The following is a 16,814-nucleotide window of genomic DNA, read 5'->3' on the forward strand; positions in this document are numbered from 1 at the left end:
AAATGGAGGGCACCTTAATCACTTCCTCGAACTTTTCAATCTCCAAATTTCAAACCTCTCTCCCTCTAACACACAGGAGTAAGGCACGCAACAGAAAATAACGAGTAGGTGAAAAGAAAAGAAAAGAAAAGGCAGCAGCACAAGAAACATGACGCAAAATCCAAAAGTGACCCCAAACCCTAAAACATTAGCGGGTTAAGCTGAGGCATATTTTGTTTTAAGCACAATTGCACAAGATAACAAGAATTTATTATTAATTAATTAATCCAGTCATATAGAAAAGCAAGATAGGCCAACAAGATATTGACCATGATTGCTTTCATTATATCGTTTCCAACAGTTTGAATCTGCTGGCCAAGCTCAAACCACTACTTTACAGGAAACCTATAAATGGCATCCAATACAACTAATAATAAAATCCGTCTCTCCCACAGCATTATTTAGGCAATAGGCCCACCATGACTCTTAACACAGCACCTACTGGCCTGGCCAGCATCCAAAGCACCTTAAGATCTCGCAGTGCCTGCAAAAGTGAACCATGAAAACACCAATGGGTATGTGCTTTGCTAACTCACTTTCACATCAATAAAAACAAAAAAGAAGCAGTACTTCTGCTGCTTTAGCTTGATATTGCTTAGATTTGTCCTTTTTTTTGGCAAACTTTTATAGACTTAAATTCCAACCAACATTTAACATTTCGACCGCACGTTTTGATTGACCCGCAATGACGAAGAATGAATGTACAAATTACAATGAAAATAATAAACTCAAATATCGTACATTTAAATTGTTCAGGTCATTAAAAATACTTAATTAATCTTCTGCTAAGAAACAAAGAAAACGTTATGTCAACGGAAATAAAGAATTAAAGAGTATTCGTTTTACAATTTGCTGGTCGGTTACTGTTTTCTTATCCTTTCTCTTACTATAATCTATTTTCATGAATAAAAATAATAAAAGTTTAAAAATGAAAAGAAAAGAGATTTGCCCGTGGTAACTACTAACTACGAAGCTTTTGCTCTTAAAATTAATCTACGAATGAAATAAACTATAATATGAGGGTTTAGTCAATGTTAAATGTATATGCATCGGTGGCTGCACCGAGCCCGTTCCTATCCTTTCAATGTTATAATATTATACTAGATATGACAAATACTGACGATGATTTTTTCTTTTCTTTTCATATAAAATTGAAAATATTGAACTTATATTTTTTTATTTAACAAAAAAACTTAAGAGTAAGAGATTAATTATAAAAGATAAACATCCTCAAAGAAGCAAGATTTGTCAGTAAAGGGAAGAAAAACCAAGATTTATCAATATATATATTCCCATTTCCCAATACACAACACAACACGAATCTTGATATATGATGGGTCAGTAAAATTTCTTGAAACTCAAGCCAAAACAAAACTTAAACAACTAGAAATTATAATGGATATAGTGTATACCTGTGGCAGTTGAAGCCGAAGCCCTGGATGGTTGCAGTTGCACAGTAGCTGTCTGGGCAGCGGGGGCTGGGACGACAACACCAGGCCACGAGCGGCACATGCAGTGTTTGCCGCTCTCAATGCTGTTGTAGAGGGTGGCTAGGTGCTTGCCGCATCCACCCCACGTATATTTCCCACATTGCTTGCAATCCACCCTGAAGCACATTCTTTCTTTCTTTGATTGGCTTGTGTTTTCTCTGACAGACGAAGACGTACGCCTTGCTTTCTCTGTTTCTCTTGCCCATTTTTCAGCCTTTTAATACCCATGCCATCACTTTGATGTTATCGACCATTTTCGCACTTGTTCATCATACATTACGGCTTGCCCTTGGAACTCACCAATTTTGGAGATGCCTATGGCCATGTGTCCATTGGTTTCTACGTCAGGAGTTTTGGCCTTATTTTGTGAATTGAATCAGGTTTCCTCGTGCAAAACTACAAATCACAACATGATTAATTCCTGTACTTTCTCCAACAATTTTCATGTTAGGTATCATTTGAGCTCTCGTTCATTATCTGTCATCGTCATTACCATCCCACATCACTTCACCACCAACCTATATTTTTTCGCTCACGATCACATATCCAGCCTTATAACTGCAATGCTCAAATCTCAGTGGATCAAACTTTTTAACTATAATAAAAAAGACTAGTCATAATGATCATGGTCATACATTTCCTCTTATCCAACCGTCTTCTCCACTACAACCTCGAAACCTTGACGTTGTGTATACCATTTCATTGGGCTACAATCTTTGTATCAGGTAACCACGACACTTCATCAATAAATCACCATAACAAATTGGCAACCGCTACCCCATCAGACGCTTTATAAACTCTCATATCTATTGTTTCACACAAGGCAGCTGCTCAAAAAAGATGATCACCGGCTGCCGCCGACTATCTTATAGTATTGAAGAACCAAGGAGAGAATATGATAAAGAGTGATTCTAATTATCAAGCACTTAAAAAAGTTGAAGACACAGAACATCATCCAATCATCACGTAAAGGGACATTTGATTAGGCTTGGGCAATGTTCATATTACACCAAACAACGGCCTAGCATAGAACAGTCTTTTGAATTATATAATTCATGGCAGAGCCCTCGATATAATCACGATATGGATTCAAAAAGATCCTTTTCCACCTAATACAAATTAGAAAATATCCTTATTCTATGCAGATGATACAATAAGCAAAAGCAACAGAAGTACTCCAATTCACTAAAGCCACAGAGGAAACCTATCTTTAAAACAAGCCTGGCAAAATAAACCTAAAGTCCGGTGAGGAAGGAAATCAACCACCCACATTCACATCATTCAAATGGTAAGCTTTAAAAGACCCAGACACATCAACAGACACTCCCATCCCCTTTGTCAGATGAAGGGTCTGATGTGGATTTCTTCGATGGCCTTGATTCTGCTGATCCTGTGCTCATTGATACACGCTTGACACCTCTTCCTACAACACCAAGGTGTGTGACCCCAGCAGCTCCACTTGTGTGGGCGGTTGAAACAGTTGGAGAATCAAAATCTCCATCACTGTGTGCAGTACCCATACGTGAAGAGCTCAAAACAGCTGAAGTTGAACTCTTCTCATCACCTTTAGCCTTGGCAGATGCTATCCCCAGGATTTCTGAAAGAATTGACTTTGGGTTCAAGGCCACCTGTTGTAAATCTTCAAGCTGCAGTTACGAAGAATGTACCATTAACTCATGGAGGTTAATTTATAGATTTTTAGGAGTTCTTATAGAGATTCAAATTGGACTTGCCTTCTTTTCCAGGTCTCCACAGAGGCCAGAGAGTGTTTCAATCTCTGCTTCCTTGTCTGTCAGAAGTTTATCATTTTGGAGCTCACTGGAGGACTGCTGGATGCCATCATCTAATTCAGCAGGAGCAGATGATGTAGCTGACTCCCCCAAACTCTTTACTTCGTTCAAGAGCCGTTGTACCCGTGATTTGCAAACAGATATGGCTTTGTGGCAGTATGGAATTGCCTCTTGAGGCTTGGAACCAATCTCCAGACATAAACAGATGCGGAAATTTCTGAATAATAGAATTAAGGTAGCAATAAAAAAAAAAGCCGAACAAAATAAAAGGGTAGAATTTTGGAAATAGGTTTATTGGCTAGACCCCAAACTGCTCAATTCATCCAACAACAGAGTGAAAAAAAACAGAATTGGACAGTTTCACCTAAATACATATTTTGTTGTCGACAAGGATACAGTTCAGCTATGTGTCGACTGTCAGGTTCAACCATACGTTCCAAAATAGTTAGTGCTTTCTGGTAGTCACTAAGAGACGTTTCAATGTCCTCTGCATGATGCATAACAGAATTTTGGTGTTATTTTTTTTTTGCAAAAGGGATTTACATACCAGTCGGGTTCTACATGTAATATATAAAAACAGACCTCTTTCCAGTGCAACCTCAGCCAATGCTGATAATATGTCCACTTTCTCCATTGAGTCACCCCAGTGCTTTTCAGCAATTGCCCTTGCAACGTCTAGCATTTTCCATGCCAAATCAAGGTCAGACTCGTCTTCATCTGCTTCAGCAACATTCTCACCATCATTACCTTCTTCATCTTCTTCGTTGTCACCTGGAACTGCTACCCAAAAAAAAAAAAAGTAAACAGCAAGCTCAATATACAGTTAAAGTCCCAAAAAATGATGATGATTATAATGATTCTGATTACTTTTAGGCATGCGTAAGTACATCAAGGAATAATATCCAAAAAGTTTTGGGCGGAAAATTCAGTCAGTTCCACCATCTCACATCATCCAAAGCAAGGATCCTAAATAGCCTTTCATATACCAAGGACTTATTCTCTTACTATCACAGATCTTCAACGGGTTCCATTATATTCATTCACACAAAACCACAATTGGCCTGTAAATTATTTGAAAAGGCAAAAAAGATATAATGGAAGAAGAGAAATCAAGACCAGCTGGCACTGCAGGGAACTCTAATGAGTTAAAAGAGTTCAATTGAAAACAAACCATCATCTGCTGCTTCATCCTGATTGTTTGAACTGCCGTGTTGTTCAGCACTACTTGAAACAGAAGCCGTAGAAGATTCTCCATTAACAGCATTCTTAACAGAGTCATCTTTGTCAGAGCCTTGTTGAGAATCACCCTCCTTTTTAGGCACTGAAACCAATGGATCTGCCTCCTCTTGAGCTTTGTACAGCAGTGCACGTCCGTATTGATAATATGCATTTACACACTCAAGAGCAAGTTCACCATAATGAGAAACCCTAATGTTACCAGTAGAATGTTAAATTTTACTAAACCATATCAGGAAAAGGAACCCAATAACACAGAGGCCAAAAGATTATTTAAAAACAAAATCAGAATGTGCTTCAGAATGCTCTTAACTCAAAACCCTTATCAATTGCTTCTTAAGAAAGCACTTTGAAGGCTTTTTCTGACCTAAAAATCCTCTATTACAAAATAACCATTGGGTCTGAGCACCTTAAGCATTCCCCCACCCCCCCTCAAATCTTAAAAAGCACTCATATGTATTTCAACTAAACACTTTGACACAAAACACAGTTTTAGCAATTTGCAAAAACACTCCCAAAAACACAATCAGTCAATTGAGAGAAGCAGAAGCACATATTAAGGGTACGAAAATGAAATGATTCCTTTTCACAAAAGATGTCACACACTTGCTGATATCTATTATTAAAAAAAGATAAGCAAAATAAGTGTCATCAGATGGTGTTGACAAGATCTACCCAACATCAGGGGAAGAATTCTTTCATACAAAACATAACGGCAAAAGCTCAGGCTTTGGACAGGGCACATGTTAGCATAATTGACAAATAAAGCACCAGCAAATAAAAATCAATGTGCAATCACTGCCAAACCCTAACGTCTCCCGACAAAAGCACAATTGCTAGTTCAAATTCAATAACCTAACTTGGCGTTATTCTTCTATAATGCCAAATACTTAACTTCGGTCCGGGGTTCTTAAACTAAAAAGTAATTAAGAAAATGAAGCATTTATTTTGGTCAAAAGTACAAATTTAATTTCCAATAGTCAAAATCATAACATCCGGGTGAAAACCCTAACCTGATCTCCAAAGCACGGCTAAAGCACTCAGCAGCCTCGCCGTAATCACTTTCTTTCAAAGCATTGGTTCCTTTCTCCATCAACTCGTCTGCAAACTCTACCGTCTTCTCCCGTTCTCCGTCGGCGATGGCACCGGAAGTTTCACAGTTGTTGTTGCATGTCGACTCGGTACCGCTCACAGTCACAGATTCCATAGTGGCTTCGACCGAGGCTTGGGTGGTTCCTACTGTTTCTGTGGGTTGCGCAGTTTGCTCCGCCACCGTCTGTGAACCTTCTTCTTCCGCCATTTGCTTCGTTTCAAAATTTGTTCAAAACGGAATGGCCGAGTAGGAATAAATATTTTTATTAGACGCCGGATTTAGCGAAACGACATCGTCTCTTAAGGCTGTATATGTTAAAAAGTGATTATAATTTTATTTATATTACCCCGAGAGTGACAAAACATTAAGTTCTACTATTCCTAAGATCCTATTAAAAAATAATTGTTTTACGCAAATCTTTCTCTCTCTCCTTTATAGAAGTACTTCTTTGCACTATTTAGAACAACAGTTTGGGAATGAATTTGTAGTTTGAGAATTTAAGAATTTATTAGATTGATCAAACTGAAAAATGAAAATTAGGGTTTATAATTATATAATTGTATGTTGAATGAGTAATATATTTTTTGGAGTTATTGAATATAGTCCTCAATTGTAAACTATTATTGAGATATTTTAATAATATAAAATTTTATTAAAATATGAGTGTTCAAAATACTTTTTTTTTGTATGAACAGTGCCCCTCCTATTTAAATAATTGATTGATTTCTTTAAAAGATTACTCATATTAAATAAAAAAAAAAAGGTGGGGGGTGCAGGGATATTTGAAGGTTAAAATAGTCTCTTTGTTTGAAATACAAACATACAATCCTTTTTCCTTCAAAGGGAAAGTTGGACTAGTTTTACAAAATATCCTTTGTTTTGTTTTGTTTTGTTTTGTTTTGTTTACACACATGATGACACCACAGAAGTTCGTAACCACTCACTTGACTCAAAAGAGCAGCCTGAGAGCCATGGCTTCTACTATACCTTGGTCTTCACTCTCCCGAGCTCCCACGCTCCTTCGTGTGCGTAATAATGCGCGCCCTGTCACTTGCAAGGCGCACGCACCTAAATCTGCGCAGGCACTTCACGCCAGCCGCAGGAACTTACTGTTCTTCTCGCTCACGGCACTGCCTGTTTTAACGGCGAGAGAGTCGGCGTCTTCGGCGGAGGATATTCCGCTGTTCGGTCTAAGGAGGAAACTTAAGCAGGCAGAGGAGGAAGCCGTGGATATTGTGAGGGAAGTGGAGAAAAAGATCGAAACCGTAGAGGAACGAATCGAGGCGTCCGAGAAAGAGGTCGAAACGACGGCGGGTTTTGGAGGGCTGGCGCAAGCGGGAGCGGTGGCGGGAGCCGAGCTTGTCGGCGTGTTGGTTGCCACTTCCGTTGTAAATGGGATCTTGGGACCTGAACCACAATAATCACTACCTCTCTTGGTTTTATCTTCCTGGGATTTTGTATTTAAATTGAAAATTATTGAATGATTCCAATGAATTGTTCATTTGCTTGTTTAATTATGTCACTTGATTTTAGTTATTTTCTTTTCTTTTTTGATATTTTTATTTTTTACTTATGTGATGTGAGAAATGAAGCTGCGGTAATTATTTAAAGTTAAAAGAACGATCATAAAGGTTTTTATTTAAAAGTGATTTTTTGAGAAAGTAAAACTTAATCTCCATTTTATAGCATAAAAATATATAATAATGAAAATTATTCATTCAGACCGGAGGGGTACCCAATTACTACTATGCATATGCATATAAAAAACAAAAAATTATAATATTATATACACTATAAACTCATTTATTTATATTTGTTTTAATTATTTATATTTTCAAACACATTTAAGATTCACATCAGTTTGCCTAAGGTACAAATGCCAACACATAAAAATCAATCAACGAAATTATTAATGGGTAGCAGATATTAGGCAGGCAGCTTGTGGCCCTCTTTAGTTTACGGACAAGGTTGAAGCCGAGAAATTAAAGCCTCATCGGGAGAGTTACCAAGACAAAAAGTTAAAAAAAGGGGGGAATAGGCGGGCAAATCTTATCCTGTTTATTTATCTGCGACTGCAATCAGCAACCTTAGTCAGAAGTAATGATAAATGACCAACTGAAGTCATAAATTGAGAATAGAATTAGAGGTTGTTTTTGTGCGAGTGTGTCCATGGCTCGCGTGTGTTCCAACCCAGTTAGTTTCCATAGGTTGCGACCACCTTTTAACACAACCGTGCCGCAACCTTCACTGCTCATTAAGGCCTCAATTCATTATCGGCTCAAGGCTCGCAGGTTCCCCACAATCATAGCTTGCCAGACGACCCCTAATCCAGCTGAATCCGAAACGGTGTGTTTTTCATTTTCCTTTTAGCTTAACAAGATTTATTACTAGCAAATCATTTAGTTCTTGGCTGGCTGCAGGAGAAAGCAGTCGTTAACGTTGAGAGTAATTCCGTCAGTGATAGTGATGTCAGCAGTACCCAGAAGAGCGCGGATGCCGGGTTTATTGAATTTCCAAACAAAGAAATCAATAGAGGAATAGCGGTGGCTTCTACTCTTGCTGCTTTGGGACTCTTCTTATTTACAAGACTTGATTTTGGTGTTTCTTTGAAGGACCTCTCTGCTGCTGCCTTACCCTATGAACAGGTTTGTTTGTTCTATTCCTTTAATTCACTTTTCAATATTAATTTTGCTCTCATCCACTTCAATACTTTTTGCTGCGATTCCTTTTACCGCATATATAATTCTTGACTTTCGCTGTTGTTGGCTTATTTTTGTTGTTGTCCGTGTTTTGGTTGTCTGGTTTTCTAGGCCCTTACAAATGGGAAGCCCACTGTTCTAGAGTTCTATGCAGATTGGTGTGAAGTATGTAGAGAATTAGCTCCAGATGTATACAGAGTGGAACAGCAATACAAGTAATCATCTCCGCTAGCTTTAATCTGTTATTCCGTATTCACATATTTAGCAATTCTAATGATTGTGAATGTTCAAGGTTCTTTCAGTTAATTCTTCACCTAGTTAGTTATAGGCCTGTGGATGATTTCCTTAATCAGAACTGCTGTCTTTTGGTGTAGGGACCGTGTGAATTTTGTTATGCTGAATGTTGACAACACGAAATGGGAGCAAGAACTTGATGAGTTTGGTGTTGAGGGTATTCCACATTTTGCGTTTCTGGACAGAGAGGGGAATGAGGAGGGTAATGTTGTAGGTAGACTTCCAAGGCAGTACCTGCTTGAGAATGTGGATGCCCTTGCCCGTGGAAAAGCATCAATTCCTCATGCTCGCATTGTGGGGCAGTATTCAAGTGCTGAAAACAGGAAGGTCCATCAAGTTGTTGATCCCAGAAGTCATGGGTAGAGGTGACCTTCCTTTTGAAAAGTGACCGATCAATTTTGTCACTGGAAATAAGCACACAAGCTTATTTTATTCGAACTCATTGATAGGATCATCACATCCCAAGTTTCTAGCAAATTTGTACTGTAATGAGTAATGTCATCTGGCAGTCACTGATAGGGAAGACCTTCGAAGAGAAGCAGGTTCATACCACTTGACTTGATTGATTAAGGCATTTGTACCTGGGAGTCTTCACTCCCAATTTGAAAAATCTTAGAACAGGCATAACATGCAAGCTCGTCCCATTCAAATATTTCTGTAACTTCAACCATTCAGTCATGACCTGTTTTCTGAAGCTACAGCTAAATATTTTGTTTTTGAAGCTATTCAAGTTGTTATTATTTATTTTTTTTGGTTTCACACTGTGAACAGAATCTTGTAGTCTTACCCTTAGGTTATGCATTTGTCTTAGCATCTGGATCTGAGAAAGTGAGATGAGATAACAAACTCAGGCTCACTGCAAAGCAAGCAGTTTAGTAGCCACAAAGTCAACATTTAATTTGTTTTGCCCATTGATCATATTAAAGAGTTCAAAGCTTATTTATTGATCCTTTAAAATAACAAGAATCCAGCTAGAATATTGGTTCATAGTATTCAGCATTAATCTTGATTATCAATCATTGACTTTCAGGTTGAATGTTCTATAACTGAAATGTGATTGTCTGTCATTGTGTTTTACCAGAAGGCATTGTATCTCCACTTCTACAAGTTCACTTTACAGGTTGGATTTATTCCACAATTGTTGAATTTTGTCCAGGAATAATTCATGTTACTGTAATGTACACATATTTCTGAACTTCGCAACTTCCCTTGATGTCAGTCCAAGTGGAATTTTCATCTTCACTTCTTTCTTCTCTTGGAATGAGATGCTTGCAAATTCCATGGAAGTGGTAGTAATTGCTTATGGACTATCAAATATAACTGTTTCATTGGATCATATCCATCACGTAGTCATGTGTGTTAAAAATGCTTTCATTGAAAATGAAGGCTTGGCCAGAAAGAGAAGTGGGGAGAGCGGTTATTCATTCGTCTTTCTGATTGTTTAAACGGAGTTGCACTAGTGAATTGCAACGTCCCCTCCTATTCTTCTTTATACCATCTGAAGTTACTTTGAATTTCCAATCTTTTGAGTCATTTTTATCAGAACTAATTCCAAATTTCAGCACTGAAGCAAAACTATTTTAGACATTAACTGCTGTTTTGCTGATGTTTATGTTAAGTAAAATTCTGCTTTTGGATATTACACTCTTTGCCATGCAAATAAAATATCACTTGGGAAATCAGAATGTTATACAAAGCTGGCATCCTCACCGACGCATCACACAAACATTCTAGGCATGAACATGAAGTCTAATATATATTTTTTTTTAACGGCTCAGATGACGCTCTTCTGGATTGTCTTTTCACTAAATTGCCAATGAAAACTTGGTCATATTAAATAGAAACGAAAAAGGCAAGCTTGTAAGTTATCATAGTTATTCCTGCTAACAAAATTTATATAAAATAGTGCTAATCATTCGAGTCTTGGTCATCGTTATTCAATAGCTAATAAGCGATACGATAGGAATGCTTGAAGCAATTTTCAGGTTCAAGAGCTAATGGTTCAAAAATCTGCTCTGCTCTGCTCAGGAATTGTACTTCCATGAGTCATAACCTTCATTCCAAGTTTGCCACGTGCATAGAATCGAATAACATCACAGCATCTTGTATTATGGTATAGGCTCTAACGACCCTTCACAACACAAGAACTAGAGATCATCTGAAAATTTTCCGTTCACAAATATACACGTATAATCATTGTAGTGATGGTTTCCACATTATCCACTTGCAAGATTCTGACTATACTACTGTAAAGAAGAGGAGGTGATAAATCAAGCATACATGAAGATATCTATAAACTATGAGAGATGTACAAGCAGCGAGGGTGCATTGGTAGGAATACCAAAAAAATTTGAACGGCATTCACAAAATTTTCAGGAAGCCAAGCACCCCGAGAACATCTTTGAAGTCATTGCACTACATTACCCAACAAGCTGTTTGTGGAAGGTGAGCTCTGTTCGCTTAACCAAGGATCCTGTACAGAAACAGGGGAGCTATCCTTCACCTCATCCAATGTAGTCAGACAATCACCAGATTTAGGGGGAACAACCAACCTCTGACTCTTAACCCCTGCCTTCTTAACTGTCAAGCCACTCAGTGATCTCTGACTTCCGCATTCCGATAATGAACAACAAGACACTGGGGGTGAGCCCATATAAATATTTGAAGCCCATGAACTGACCCTGATGTGTTCTAGCTCTTCTGCCACTTCCATCATAGAAGGCCTCATGTCCCTATGAAATGCAAGGCATCTAAATGCTAGCTCAGCAACATTGTGAATGGATGAGAGTGTCCACGCATCCCTATGTGGCTCAAGGTATGGATCTATTATCTCATCCACACAACCTCTTCCAATCCTATCAATAGCAAGTGCAGCCAAATTCACCTCACTGTGAGGGCGAGAAAAATCAACCACTTTCAGTGCAGTTATGATCTCAATAAGAACTACCCCAAAACTGTAAACATCACTTTTGTCAGAAAGATGGAAATACTGATGGTATTGAGGATCAAGGTAGCCTGGAGTTCCTTGTGGAGCAGTTGAGATGTGAGATGACTCAGTCATGCCAAGTCTGGAAAGCCCAAAATCCGCTACCTTTGACCTATAGTTGTAATCCAATAGTATATTGCTGGATTTGATGTCTCGGTGGTAAATTGGTGGATTCATAGCTGAGTGAAGATAGGCAATTGCTTGAGCAGTCTCAGTGGCTATGGTAATCCGTATTGTCCAAGGAAGTCCACTTCCTCTCTCTCTTTGCAGATGCTGACACAGAGTACCATTGGGCATAAATTCATAAACAAGTATAGGCTCACCTTCCTCGATGCAGCAACCTAGGAGTCGAAGTAGATTTGGGTGGCTCACAGAGGAGAGAAGCTTAATCTCATTCATAACTTGGTCAATACTGTCAGTGTCTCGATATCTAAACCTTTTTATGGCAACCCAATCATCATTGTGGAGCTTCCCTGCATAAACTGTACCATAGGCACCAGTTCCCAGCCTATGTTTTTCAGAGAAAAAACTGGTGGCTTTTTCAATTTCTTTGTAAGGGTAAAAGGGTACACTAGAGTTGCCAGCTGCTTGACACAGAAGGCGCTTTGCGCTCAGCTGGTTTCTCAAAGAAGTGGACCGCTTTCGGAAGCAGTAACATAGAAGAGCCACAACAGCCACTATGGAAGCTCCAGCAATAAGCCCTAAAAATGACAAATTTTATACATGTTCTATTACATTTCTTCATTAGAAAATAAAATGTCAAAATTACTACAGTATTTGTTTTCAGAACAAATTCTTTATCATGATTCCAAAAGTTAAGAAAAGAGAAATCAATATTTAGTCAAGTGTTATTGTGACTAAACCGAATTATAGTCATCACACTAACATAAGGAATTGGCCCACAAGCAATTACTTGGGATGGTAGTGTTAAAGTTTAGAATAAGAATATGTCAAATCACAAGAATCCAAAGGAATCGTTCAGAAACTAGTCTTCGATTCAGTTTATCAGGTCATATCAGTAAGAATTTTATATACAAGGATCACTAAAACAATATATCCTCTAACAAAATCAAAACCTTTTATTACCTTCAAAAGTTCATTAATTTTCAAGGATTTGAATTTAAATATAAAAAAGAAAATAAGTTTAGTGAGAAACAAGAGAAGCACAAGAATTTTTAAGCAAGTACATAACTGACTAGTTGAGGAACACAGCAAAAAGTGACAATCGAGGATGAAACCGAAACTTTTATAATAAGATGATCCTGCAGTTCCTTATATGACACTTTTAAGGAATTTAAGTTGATTCAAGGTAAGAATTGCATGTTAAAACAACAATTATCGAAACATGAGACTCAGTGACTGTGATTCATTGAATTAAAGATAAAATTTACCTCCAACAAGAGCACCAATTCTAGTCCCCCCACATTTGCCAGATAAATACTTTGAAGCACTGCAGTCAGAAGCTGTGACAAGGAAAAAGGGGGTAAGCAAGGATATCACTTGAAAATAACAAGGCAATAAAGTTTCGGTTGTATTTAAGTTCCATAAACTAACAAATAGCTTCATCAGATCAAGCAATATCCATACACTATTTACTTGTATTAGTGAGGTTCACATGGATTTTCCTCGTTCAAAAAAACATTTTGGAGAGGTTCCATATTGCTAGCTTGGAAATATGGCTTTTACTTTTGTATGCGTCTGCTCAATCTTTTGATTTATAACATTCAGCAACTCCATGAAACAGAAGCTAAGGAACAAATTTTTGTAATCAGACTCAAGAGGCATTAAGGCACAGATGTCCGGCTAAAATCAGCTAAAATTCTTGCCAATGTCTCAAATATTACCAATTATATGCAAAGCAATTTGTTGATATTCACTGACTGATGGGGGAAGGGAATCTTTAGTTTAGGCGTCCACTGAAATAGTCCTAATCATTTGACTTTTTGTTGCTTAGAAGTTCAAAATTATGTGGTTCAAACATGTGCTTAGACTAATACTACCGATTCCAAAAGGTGAGTTAGAATAACTGTAGAAGGTTTGACTTCCAACTTCACCAAGATTATCTCCTAAGCAAAGCTTGCCAATTATAAATACATACTGCAGGCCTATATTCCCGGCCGACATAATATAACCCCGCTCATCATGGTTAGAAATCATTGTATCGTTCATATCAACAAAGTTCCCATGAACTGTGACAAATTGCCCCATCCCATCACATCTTTATCTGAAATCATAATTTCCCATTTCCCTATCGGCTCAATTCTAGACACGTGGGACCTAGTTACTCATACCCCGTTGATTACTTATGTACTTACATCGAATCATGCATACTTTTCTAAACTCTAGATAACGTACCCAAATCAAATAACTCATATCCTGACTCACTCCGGCGACCCAAAATAATAATAATAATAATAATAATCCCCTTGATTAGGAAGGAACCACTATGAATAATTCCACAATTCCACGCTCCCACTTCCAATTTTCCAAACGAAAATAACGATAATTACAGTAATGACACTAATATTTATAATATGAACTAACAAAAAGAAATCCAGTCAAATTTCAACCTCAAGAGGTAGGGGGAGGAGGGCACTTTCGTCATAATAAGGTGTCACTCAGTTATTGGTCAGGATATAACACCGCACGAAGCCAACCGTGGGCTTTCCCGGTTTGACCAATTTCACCGGCCACCTCACCAAAGACCAGACACTTAGAATATAGAATTAAAGCAGACAAATTAAGCAAATAAATAATTAAAAGGATTTAATAAGAAACGGCGAGTTAACTCACTTCTCCGGCATCCATCACCGGCTACGAAACCATCACCTTCAAAACCTTCCTGACACCGGCAACGGTGCCCAGAAATTCCGTTGGCGAGCGTGACATTAGGAGTACAATCGGCATTTTTAGAGCAATTGCAGGAGCCATTAAGCCCCCAACCCAGCTCCAATAGCTGAAACTCGAGCGACCCGGCCGAGTTTCCGCCTGAGTTAAAAGCCAACGATGAAAACAGATAGTTGCACCCAGTCCGACTCAAGTCATTAAAGCTCATGAAACTCGCACTCTTATTTTCGTTGTATGGCCAAGAGAAACACGTTATATTATCGCTACCAACACCACACGTCTTTAGATTGAAGCGTTGCTCGACCAAACTCGTCGGTATAACGCAGCCGTTTTGATGAGTCGTACAGTTCTGAAGAAGCAGGCTGTTCTGCCGCGTCATCCCGTAGTTGGGACCGAACAGCGGATGGAGTGACGTAATCTGCCGGTGGCATTTTGTGGGAAGGTTGACGAAGATGCTGTCCGCCGTCACGTTTTGGACCTCAAACTCTCCGATTTTCACGGTTGCGTTCGCACAGGTTAAACGGATCGCGCAACCCGGTGAGAATCCGAACGGGTACGGCACGCGTTTAGTTGATTTCCCGTTCCTACAGGTGCGGTCGCACAAGTCGGCGGCGTTAGCAAGATAGAGTATACAGATGGAGATGAGAAGAGATAAACTTAGTTGAGGAATCATGATCTCCACTCATCAATTATGGGCCCTAGCTTTTCTGCGAATAAAACAAGAGATTGGTTAACAGAACGAAAAGAAAATAAACAAATAAATAAATAAATAAAACTTGATGACGATGAAAGCTTGATCGAAAGAGCATGAGAGTGGTTGGTGTCCTTACAGCGCAGTTTGACTAGAAGGAAAATTAGTGGAGAAAATAAAGGAGAATTTCTGAAAGCCGTTGGGAGGTCATCTACATCAGTAAATGCTCAAAGAAGAGGCGGAGGTTGAGACTTGAGGGGCAGGGACATTTATGGTAAATTAAAGCTCTTCATTTCATTTTTCCCTTTGCCAAGGCCCAAGGAGATGAAATTTTGGTGCGGTCAAATACTTACTACTTCTTCTTCAGAATGTTTCAATGGCCCGCCGTAAATGCTCTGCAATTTCAAATGAAATACTGAAGTTTGGCTAAACGGAAATAAAAGAGAAAAAAAAATTAATAAATACGGTTGAAATTCTGAGAGAGAGCGCCTCAGCTTCCTCTCTTTCGTGTTAAGTGCAAGTTGGCTACTTGTAATTACAGAAATATCCTCTTCTCTTTTTTTTTTTTTTCTCTTTAATCTTTTATGTGATACTCTTTATCTCATTATTGAAAATGAGATAAAAATAAAAATACTCTTCAACTCAACTAAGAAATTATTAAAAAAATTATATCATATATTTGATCACTAAAATAAAGTTACATAAGTAATAAAATAAATAAATACATATTTTTTTAGAAATTAAATGTTGATGGAATTCTTTTAAAAAATAAATGTGATTATGGTATAATACCAAAATTAAAGTATCTTTTTCATAAAGTAATATACCATAAATGTTTTCCTTAAAAGTAACTGTTGTATAATTTTATTTTGAAGGGATATATATATGTAGAATTGCTGGAAGTATTTATGTGGTCCGTCAACATGCAAATTATAATTGGTCTTGACTATATAACAAAAGTTTTTTGTATGTGGACTTGCTTTAATCCAACCAACCTTATGCTTATTTGGTGATAATCAATCATATAGTAAATGATTTGACGAAGGTGGGAATGTGGACCGCCATCATTGTGGACAATTGTTGGACCCACCACATTCTATTTGCTTTGCATGTTAAGAGTGATTTCAGATATTTTATGCACCATTTTAGTTTTAATTGAAGTTAGCTGAGACAATGCCTAAAATGTTGTCACAAAGTTGAAAGTCAACCATGACAGGTAGGGCTCTAGAGTCTCTAGATCATAAAATTTATGTAGGTTTGGTCATGTAATAAGCCCGGTACCATTGATTGATTGATTGAGGAGGAAAGCCGAAAGTGGGGTTGTGGATTTAAAACATCAAATCATGCTTCTCTCCCTTTTTTAGGCATGAATTCAACTATGTATACCCCGTATTTTTCGGTTACCTTATTTGGTTGAATTAGATTTCAATTCTCATTACTCTTTATCTTAAGTAGTTATGTTAAAAAAGTAAATAAATGAATAAAAGATTGTCAGAATTATATTACAATAAACACCCACTAACTGTAATTCAACAAAAAAAAAATTTATGAGTGATGATAAAATTATAAATTCTTGAATAAAAATTATTTAAAAAGTTTTGTTTAAAAATCCATCTATTATTCATTATAAAAAAAATAGATATATAAAG

General features: G+C 37.7%; 4 protein-coding genes across 5 annotated transcripts; 2 read left to right on the forward strand and 2 right to left on the reverse strand.

Moving 5' to 3' along the window:
• Positions 1-2,480: 2,480 nt before the first annotated feature.
• On the reverse strand, positions 2,481-5,934 carry LOC102619438 (uncharacterized). Of its 2 annotated transcripts, none has more exons than XM_006466620.4 (6): positions 5,569-5,934; positions 4,491-4,747; positions 3,902-4,099; positions 3,716-3,806; positions 3,263-3,536; positions 2,481-3,175 (listed from the first exon to the last, which is right to left on the reverse strand). In XM_006466620.4, exons 1-6 carry the CDS (start codon positions 5,853-5,855, stop codon positions 2,843-2,845), a joined length of 1,440 nt encoding a protein of 479 aa, XP_006466683.1. In that variant the 5' UTR covers positions 5,856-5,934; the 3' UTR covers positions 2,481-2,842. The 2 variants fall into 2 exon arrangements, with proteins under 2 accessions (XP_006466683.1, XP_015389539.1); XM_015534053.3 differs by having other exon boundaries at positions 3,902-4,096; positions 5,569-5,929.
• A 598-nt stretch (positions 5,935-6,532) lies between these two features.
• Positions 6,533-7,162, forward strand: LOC102619151 (uncharacterized). Its single transcript, XM_006466619.4, has one exon. The coding sequence runs from the start codon at positions 6,560-6,562 to the stop codon at positions 7,067-7,069; it is 510 nt and encodes a 169-aa protein (XP_006466682.1). The 5' UTR covers positions 6,533-6,559; the 3' UTR covers positions 7,070-7,162.
• A 434-nt stretch (positions 7,163-7,596) lies between these two features.
• LOC102618853 (thioredoxin-like protein HCF164, chloroplastic) lies at positions 7,597-9,385 on the forward strand. The gene is made up of 4 exons (XM_006466618.4): positions 7,597-7,994; positions 8,069-8,293; positions 8,459-8,562; positions 8,722-9,385. The coding sequence occupies exons 1-4, from the start codon at positions 7,818-7,820 to the stop codon at positions 9,002-9,004; spliced, it is 789 nt and encodes a 262-aa protein (XP_006466681.1). The 5' UTR covers positions 7,597-7,817; the 3' UTR covers positions 9,005-9,385.
• Positions 9,386-10,721: 1,336 nt separating this feature from the next.
• Positions 10,722-15,643, reverse strand: LOC102618181 (wall-associated receptor kinase-like 14). The gene is made up of 4 exons (XM_006466615.4): positions 15,305-15,643; positions 14,421-15,181; positions 13,019-13,090; positions 10,722-12,328 (listed from the first exon to the last, which is right to left on the reverse strand). Exons 2-4 carry the CDS (start codon positions 15,145-15,147, stop codon positions 11,049-11,051), a joined length of 2,079 nt encoding a protein of 692 aa, XP_006466678.1. The 5' UTR covers positions 15,148-15,181; positions 15,305-15,643; the 3' UTR covers positions 10,722-11,048.
• Positions 15,644-16,814: the final 1,171 nt, after the last annotated feature.

The sequence above is a fragment of the Citrus sinensis genome, chromosome 7, assembly GCF_022201045.2.
Source record: "Citrus sinensis cultivar Valencia sweet orange chromosome 7, DVS_A1.0, whole genome shotgun sequence".
Lineage (NCBI taxonomy): Eukaryota > Viridiplantae > Streptophyta > Magnoliopsida > Sapindales > Rutaceae > Citrus > Citrus sinensis.

Coding starts and splice junctions, on each gene's coding strand:
- LOC102619438 (XM_006466620.4), bottom strand. CDS start 5,855: ATGGCGGAAGAAGAAGGTTCACAGACGGTGGCGGAGCAAACTGCGCAA. Junction 3,807..3,901: donor TGAGGTTGCACTGGAAAGAG/GTCTGTTTTTAT, acceptor TGCATCATGCAG/AGGACATTGAAACGTCTCTT. Junction 3,537..3,715: donor AGTCGACACATAGCTGAACT/GTATCCTTGTCG, acceptor TCTATTATTCAG/AAATTTCCGCATCTGTTTAT.
- LOC102618181 (XM_006466615.4), bottom strand. CDS start 15,147: ATGATTCCTCAACTAAGTTTATCTCTTCTCATCTCCATCTGTATACTC. Junction 13,091..14,420: donor CGGTGATGGATGCCGGAGAA/GTGAGTTAACTC, acceptor TCCTTGTCACAG/CTTCTGACTGCAGTGCTTCA. Junction 12,329..13,018: donor AATTGGTGCTCTTGTTGGAG/GTAAATTTTATC, acceptor TGTCATTTTTAG/GGCTTATTGCTGGAGCTTCC.
- LOC102618853 (XM_006466618.4), top strand. CDS start 7,818: ATGGCTCGCGTGTGTTCCAACCCAGTTAGTTTCCATAGGTTGCGACCA. Junction 7,995..8,068: donor ATCCAGCTGAATCCGAAACG/GTGTGTTTTTCA, acceptor GGCTGGCTGCAG/GAGAAAGCAGTCGTTAACGT. Junction 8,563..8,721: donor AGAGTGGAACAGCAATACAA/GTAATCATCTCC, acceptor CTTTTGGTGTAG/GGACCGTGTGAATTTTGTTA.
- LOC102619151 (XM_006466619.4), top strand. CDS start 6,560: ATGATGACACCACAGAAGTTCGTAACCACTCACTTGACTCAAAAGAGC.